General features: G+C 35.4%; 1 protein-coding gene across 1 annotated transcript; it reads left to right on the forward strand.

Moving 5' to 3' along the window:
• The first annotated feature begins 2218 nt into the window (after positions 1 to 2218).
• Positions 2219 to 6140, forward strand: LOC131078738 (zinc finger protein GAI-ASSOCIATED FACTOR 1). The gene is made up of 3 exons (XM_058016506.2): positions 2219 to 3132; positions 3728 to 4124; positions 4585 to 6140. The coding sequence occupies exons 1-3, from the start codon at positions 3018 to 3020 to the stop codon at positions 5633 to 5635; spliced, it is 1563 nt and encodes a 520-aa protein (XP_057872489.1). The 5' UTR covers positions 2219 to 3017; the 3' UTR covers positions 5636 to 6140.
• Positions 6141 to 8330: the final 2190 nt, after the last annotated feature.

The following is an 8330-nucleotide window of genomic DNA, read 5'->3' on the forward strand; positions in this document are numbered from 1 at the left end:
CATAACACATAAACATTGTCCACAAACATTAGTGAAAAAAGTCAGTGAAATATATATTTAAAATTTGAATTTTCAACAATTGAAATTCAAATATACAACTACAAAATGACTTATGTCAAGTCCACACTCATAAATCTAATCTAAGAAGGTGAATGAGATATATAATAATTAGAGCTAAACATCTTACTTGAAATGTGACCATATCGTGATTGAATCTACACATACATATATTTATAAATATAATTTTTAAAATATATGCTCAATATATATTTGTTTATAGTTAAGATGGGATTTTCAACCTTGCCCATATTGGTGGAGGTCACTAGAAACTCCTCCTCTTCTAACTCATCTACTTCATTTAGCATAATAGCCATATGTTCATCAAGTAATTTTATATTTTTTGAAAGAAATAATATTGTTGTGATTTTTTTTTATGTTTTTTGATATTTGAATCATTTAATAATACTTCTCACCACATGATTGCAAACCAAGTAAGCTCATGCCACTCTAGTCCTCTATATTGATATATAAATACAACTTGTTAGAGATCTTATAAACTAAAATATGGTGCAAGCTCAAATTCATTGAAATGTTTGATCTAAAGTCACACTTTTTTTTATTTTTTTTTGGATTTGAAGACAAATTTTGAAATACCATCTTCACATTCACATAATTTGAGATACATTACAACATTTTCTATTATGGTATGTATGTGATGCTAGTTAAAAGCTAGTCTATAACAGGTTTAAAAGTTCTAATATATGAGCATATGCTCATTTCATATTTTTTCTTTCCAAACAAGTTTGATAAATTTTCTTCTAATGTAAATGGCACTTTCAAGTTTAATATCTCTCCCTTAGAGTGTGGAACAATGTTTTATAGGGACTTCAGACATTTGACACGTTTTATAGATATTTGAACATTATTTCTATTATTATAGAAGTTTTAATAGTTTATCATTTCAATTTATTTATTGATGACTTGTTTATTTAAGGTCACATAAAATGATTAAAACAAAAAAAAAAAATTAAATCAAAAGGTACAACATAGTGTCTACTAATAAAATTTTATACAATATGAGTATTAATCTTTTAGATTAAAGCTCTTTCTTAATTGAATTTAAGAAGAATCTAAAATTTTTATGAAGTGTGAACAAACTTAGATAAATTGAATGAAATTTATGACAATTTATATTTTTCTTAAAATATCGACTGAAATATACCTAAATAACCTACTATCATAAAATTTTCATATAAGAAGAAAAGATAGTTGTTAAATTTAAACATCCTATTGACCTTGGGATTGGGAGAGAGGACCTAGTAGTTAAACACTCTAACTTTACATCTCTCAAAATCATATGTGACGATTCCAAATCATTCTCATTTTTTTACAATAACTTATTTGACAAGGGTCCTACTTATAACTCAGGTTTCAAGTCCACAATAATCAAATATGATGTCCCATTGGCCTATTTCTACAGAGATGTCCAAAAAGACCCAAAAAAGTGTAGATTGTAGACCAATATTGTACATTAATTCATATTTTGTTTGGACATTGACATAACATCATTATGATTGTTACTTTTTTAATCTAAAAAATACATTTTTTGTACTTATAAATACTCATAATCAAGATTAATAATTTTAAAATCACAACTACTAATACTATTAAACATAATCAAAATTAAATTAACAAACGCAAACACTATCACAACTCTTTTGAGTGATAAATCCTTTCCCTGATTTGAATGAGCTTCACCAAATAAGAAAAATAATAGCATTGACTGCTGGCATTTTATTCCTGGTTAGGGACTTGTCACCTAAACTTTGATTAAAAAGGAACATTAATAGGAATGGTGCTTGGCCTTTTAGCTGTCTATTTGATGTCAGATGTATAATGAGTGCGGTCAATGGTAGTGGAGGATATATATCTTGTAGCACCCAAAGTTGAGGCTTTTATACTGTCGGGTTAAAAAATACAATGTCAATCACTAAGTCAATCAAACTGGTATCATTCCTTTCGAAAGGCGACGTTCCCTTTTTTGCATAGCGTTTCAAACATCACAACAATCATTTCCTCACTCTAGCTAGTCACTTGGCTTAACAGGTATATTTAAGTGCAGGAAAAGACAAACGGTAAAAATGGATCCGACCTTAGCCATGTTTTGGTAAGAGTGAAAGTTAATAAGTCAGAAAACTGCAGAGATATTCCTCCTTTCGCTTTCTCGCACTCAGCTTTCACGCACCTTAGCTATACATTGCGTCGTTTCACTGTAGGGAAAGTACGACCTACTGTGTATGTTGGATCAAAGAACTTTTTTCTGTGTTCATCCATTCCTCCACAGGAGAGAAGAGATCCTGTGACTCTACATACCCAGATACAGATATGGATACAGATACAGTTACAGATACAGAGGCACCCAACAATTCAATGGGCCATCTTGCTTTTGGAAAGTGATGATGGGCATACCGGGAGGAATAAGAGTGGGGAGGGACTGATACAAGTCTTCATAAGATGAGATCCTTTTGTGTTGGGAGCTTCCATTTCTCTCTGCAAAGTTTGCTTTTTGCTCCTCCATTAGCAAGAGCCGATCTCATGCCTGGAGAGAAAATCTAGGGAGTATAGAGGCCGCCATGAATGATTCTCGAGGAAAGATTAGATTTTGGGGCATGGGTTTTCCCAACGGTGTCGTCATCATCATATTTGTTAGGCTTGATCAGATGATTTCGACCTAGAAAGGTGGAGAAATCAGGGTAGCGGACAAATCATAACCCAAATCTGTGATCAGGCTCATAGGCTCGTAGGCTCATAGGGATCTCTGCTCTCCAGAATGGGAAGGACACGTTTTGTAGCTTGCTTGGAATTCATTTCTACTGCTGCACATGTACGGGTGAATGGCATGGATTAGAGGAGTTCACTTCATAATGATGATTGTTCTTTTCCTTTCTCTAGATACGACCTAAGAAAGGCCTTTCTTTATTTTACGTGTAAACCTAGACCTTATCTTTTGGAAGGCCATGTCCAACATGACAAGCGCATCCGGAGAAGCCAGTGCAAGCATTTCTTCTGATAACTACACCGCCGGACACACATCTCGTGCCAAGAGAAAAAGGAATTTACCAGGAAACCCAGGCAAGCATTAACTCAACCGACTAGAGCTGTAAATTCTTTTAATTCTGTTTAGATCTACATGACAAATAGAAATGCCAAATTTCTAGCTGGTAGCGTAAGTAAAGCCAAATTTTTAGCTGTATGAGTTTTACACAGTAAGTAGATGTGTAAGCTTATGGTTAAAATTGTGTATGTTTTTGGTTTAATATTTGGATCAAGTTCAGTAGTTCATCATCAAAAAGAAGCAGATGTGTCAATGTGTGTAAGTAATTCATCATCGAAAAAAAGAGCAAATGTGTCAATGTGTGTAAGCTTCTGATTTAAATTGGGTATATCTGTTTTGACATTTTAGATCACACAGTGATTCATATCCATAAGCTATTCTTGGTCTTATGGACATTAAAATTCGTTTCATTTTTTCTTTCTTTCTATGAAGGAAAAAGAAAAATGTCAATATATAAACTTCTGTTTAAGATTGAGATCACACTCAAAAATCAATCACGAAGAAGAGGAAAATATGTTAATTTTGGTTAATGAAAAAATTCTTTGTGAAACGGTGGTTTTTGTGGCGAATTCCAATTATTGAGCAGTAGCAATGATTTTGATTGAGTTGCAGACCCAGATGCGGAAGTAATAGCTCTATCGCCCAACAGTCTAATGGCGACGAATCGGTTCGTATGCCAAGTGTGTAACAAGGGATTTCAGCGAGATCAAAATCTGCAGCTTCACAGACGGGGTCATAATCTTCCATGGAAGCTGCGGCAGCGGAGCGGGAAAGAGAGCAGAAAAAGAGTGTACATATGTCCCGAATCAAGCTGTGTTCATCACAATCCCTCAAGAGCTCTGGGCGACCTCACTGGTATCAAGAAGCATTTCTCTCGAAAACATGGAGAAAAGAAATGGAAGTGTGACAAATGCAGCAAAACATATGCTGTTCAGTCGGACTGGAAGGCTCATTCCAAAACATGTGGTACTCGGGAGTACCGATGCGACTGCGGAACCCTCTTCTCTAGGTAAGTACATAAATAATTTAAACATTCATTCATTCATTAATGCAACAAACCCTATTCCCAATCCTCCTGTTTATCTTTAGGTTAGGAAGGCAGCGTGCTTTTGTCATACTTGGAGTCTTTGTCAATGAAATTTCTTATTAATCGTCAACTCTGCAAGCAGCTTTAGTTGGCTTAGAAATTCACGTGATCGGATTCAGACAAAAGAACGCTGTAACGCACGCCACTGCTTAAAATATTTAACTTCTGCTATGTCGAAATTTGAGTTGCAGCCTGCCTGTCTGCCTGCCCTCTGCCACTGTTTGTTGGGTTTGTTTGTAACCCATATTATATTATATTATACTCAGTTTAACGACAATGTGGCCATATTAATGCAAAGGAAAAAGCTTTGTGTAGTAGTGATCTCCAGTTCGACACAGAAGGATCCTAAGCATCGAATTAATGTGACATTTTGTATTCACAGGAGGGACAGCTTTATCACCCACCGAGCTTTCTGCGATGCGCTGGCTCAGGAGAAGGCAATAATGACCTTACCAAACATCGACATGAGTTCCTCTTCCTCTTCCTCTTCTTGCGCTGCTGCAGCAATCTCCTATTCTCCTTTGGGAATAATGTCATCAGATGAGAATGGAAGAGTGCCATTGTGGTTGGGTAGTGGAACAGATCCTTCAAATCCCATGGACATGGGCATTTCTCGTTCCTTTCTTTCTGCACAGCCGCCAAAACCCATGCTACCTCCCTCAGATTATGATGATACAGCGGGACAGAATCCTTCTTTAGCTGGACTATCATGGCCATTGACATCGTCGTCTACCATGGGAAGTCTTTATTCAAGTCTTTTCAATCCAGGATCTAGTCAGGTTCCAGGAAATCTGAATGCCATGGATTTATCAAGTGGAATGCCCAGTGCTATGGAGTTGGAAGAAGGGGCCACAAACTGGAGCTCCAGACGGTTCCCATCTGCAGTCATGGCAAGCAATGATATGACTATGAGCCTTCCCAGCATGTACGGCCATCACTGTAGTGAAGGATTTGCTAACATTTCTCAGATGTCAGCTACAGCTTTGCTACAGAAAGCAGCACAAATGGGTGCAAAGCCCAGCAGTTCATCATATTCGGCAGCTTCCATGGAGAGGCAGAGCGAAAAACAGCACCGAGGAGAAATGGTATCTAGTTTTGTGCACTCACATTCAGAAACAATGGACAATACTGAAAAAGCCAATGCAGGCCTCCAAGATATGATGAAATATTCTTGTCTTGGATTGTTCAATGTAGAAAAAGGCTTCGATGGTATGTTGCAAACATTTGGGGAAAGCAATCTAGCAGCTTCTGAGGTGGCTTATGGTGGGCTTATCGAAAGGTTGGCTCCTAGGAATATCAACATTGCACGTTTTCCCCAACATAAATCTAAGTTGCAGGTGGAGAAAAATGTAAACCCAGCAGGAGAAGAATGTGAGGGAGTAACGAGGGATTTCCTGGGCGTAAGCTATACAAATGCACATTTTCATACGTAGGTAAGTAGTGTTAGCTCTTCATCAACTGTTTCAATTAAACGATCATGGTCGGTTATTTTATAGCTCATTTCTCAAGATTGGTTTCACTTCTACTCTCTCACATTGTACTGTAACTAAAAATTTCTCAGTACTCTTACCTTGTCAGCTGGGTTTGCTTGCTCTACCATTGCCTCCTCTCCCATAAAAGCCCACAATACAAGCAAATTCCATCACCGCGATACACATTCAATTCATAACACAAGCAAATCTGTCGTTATTATTTCATCTGTAAAAGCTTTAACGGTAGATTTCGTTCTCTCTCTGAACTTCTTGTAACATAGGCCATGATTTCTTACTTTCTTCTAGTATCCATTGAATTACGCAGTTACTGCAACGTCCTTGTACTTCCTATGAGCATTAGAAATAGCCATGAACAGATGCTTCAGATCATTCTATAATAGGTACGCTATATATTAGTATTTGTCTTCCATGTTTCTGGCAACACTATGCATATATTTCAAGAATTTATATGAGAGAATGTGTATATACATTCATACATGTTTGTTCAGAATAAATCTGTAGCATACAATAGATATCTGTAGTTCCATTGAGGAGTTAATCTCGGGCTTGAGCTTTTCCTTCTTTCTCCCGAGGCTGGAATTCTTTTGGATAATGCAAATCAATGGCTGGACAAGGCATGGAACGTTCACATTGCTATGATAATAACACTCGAAGAGTTGTTAGGATTAAGCGAAATCATACCGTATTAGATATGCTCGTTTCAACATGGTTTGTTTCATAGCTGTCATACACACGTCTCTGTCTTCACCTCATTACACTAACATTTTAAGAAGCTGTTTTAACACATACAATTTCCAGATCCATAACATTATTTATTTATGCCTTATTATTTTAAATTAATATTTGGAATTCTGGGTAATGCAGTTAATAACACAATTGTTTAATGTATTTTTTAATTTCTTTTTAAATGCATTTTTTAAATTTTATTTTAAAGAAAATGTATTTGTATTTGAACCTTCGAGACTCAACTTATAGGACTCTACTTCATAGATTTTTAGTTTATTGATAATATAGTTTTTATAAGAGAATTATGTTAGCATAAAAGTTGATATTGCATTTATAATATTCTCATTAGTGAGATGAGTAAGAAATAAAATTTGAGATTATCAATATTTTGGAAATTTCTTTTAGAGGGGTTCTTTATACTCAAGTTTCAATGGAATCACAAAGGAAAATCTTGTGTTGGCTTGTGTGGGATGCTTTAGTTTGATTTTCCTCTAAACAATTTATTGGGGAGGATTTTTTGAGGAATTAGATCCAATAATAAAGTAGAGGTTGACTCATGGGGGCTTCACTAAATAGGCAATATCATATCACGTGCATTCATATTGGGGGGTTTAATATCCCAAAAATGAGGGTGCAATATACTGCCCATCGGTGAAAATAGGGGGGTTTTTAATTCAGGCTATGAAAAAATGCAATATTTTGTGCAAATAGGGGGGCTTTTAATTCAGGATGTGTATTGGGAGGGGGTGGAAAAAAAGGAGTTTAGGGCAATATTTTAAAAAATAGGGGGATTCTTTAGTATGCCATGAACGGAGGTGATATAAACCAGTTTCACTAAGTGAAGCTCCCGTGAGTTGAGTTGGTGCTTGAGGTTTTCAAGACTAGAACCTTGTTGGATTGCAAGAAGTTGATCGTAGAAGGTGTTTGCTAGATTATTAATATTGACTTTAAAGGGGCCATAAAGGATTATAAATTTAATAGCATTAGATTTGAGGCATATCTACTACATAATCGTTTTGAGAAAATTGTCTTTCTTCATTGCTTTAGGGAGTGTGATAAGGTCGTAAATATTTTTGATAAGCATTGAAATTTACAAGTTGTCTTTTACAACTAATATCAAAGATAATGTGGAAGAATAAGAGAGCCTTTTCTCATTATTGCAATTTATCCCTCCCACATAATAAGATGTTACCCTATGTTTTGTCTTTATCTTAGGGGGGTTTCTCTAAATGTTGTTCAAGTGCCAAATGAAATGGTTTTATTAATGTTCTAGGTTGGATGTATGTTGATGTGCTCATGTTGCATTAAGAAAAGGAAGCCTCATGTGTCTCATTTATTTTGATGTGTGAAGGACCATGTTAGAAATTTCCATTCCAAAGCAAACCATGTGAGATGCATATTTGGAGGTAGGGAGAGTCTCTCTTCTCAACATACTTGTTTTGTTATATATATTCTTTTAAGGGGTTTTCCTCCTTTAATATGCAATATAGTTGTTATTACAAGTCATCGTACAAAGTTCTCATCTATGATTAGCAACTTTACATAGTTCTTTGTTTTCAATTCTAAACGTAGATATCCTAATTTTCTTAAGTTAATTCTTGGACTTGATTTGAGTAATATTGGGACTCTTAGAACTAAAACTTCCAAATTTATTAAATTTAGTTCAAGATTGATGCAAGGGCTCTTACTTTAGAGGCGAAGGGATGGATTCTAAGCATGATTTTAAACATCAACAAAAATGTGTTTATGGTGATAGCTTTGTCATATTTGTGAGAATTGATTAGGCTTATGTTACAAATATGGCAAAGGGAGTTACTAGTCTATGTAGTGAGATACATGTGATGTATTCTTACAAGATTGGCGGATCTCTTTTTGGTATCATTACATGATTTTTACATTGATGAATTGA

The sequence above is a fragment of the Cryptomeria japonica genome, chromosome 9, assembly GCF_030272615.1.
Source record: "Cryptomeria japonica chromosome 9, Sugi_1.0, whole genome shotgun sequence".
In the NCBI taxonomy this organism is placed as follows: Eukaryota; Viridiplantae; Streptophyta; class Pinopsida; order Cupressales; family Cupressaceae; genus Cryptomeria; species Cryptomeria japonica.

Bases quoted from the DNA above. Each gene is read 5' to 3' on its own strand.
- LOC131078738 (XM_058016506.2), top strand. From the start codon at position 3,018: ATGTCCAACATGACAAGCGCATCCGGAGAAGCCAGTGCAAGCATTTCT. The intron at 3,133-3,727 runs GCAAGCATTAAC...ATTGAGTTGCAG, and splicing joins GAATTTACCAGGAAACCCAG to ACCCAGATGCGGAAGTAATA. The intron at 4,125-4,584 runs GTAAGTACATAA...TTGTATTCACAG, and splicing joins TGCGGAACCCTCTTCTCTAG to GAGGGACAGCTTTATCACCC.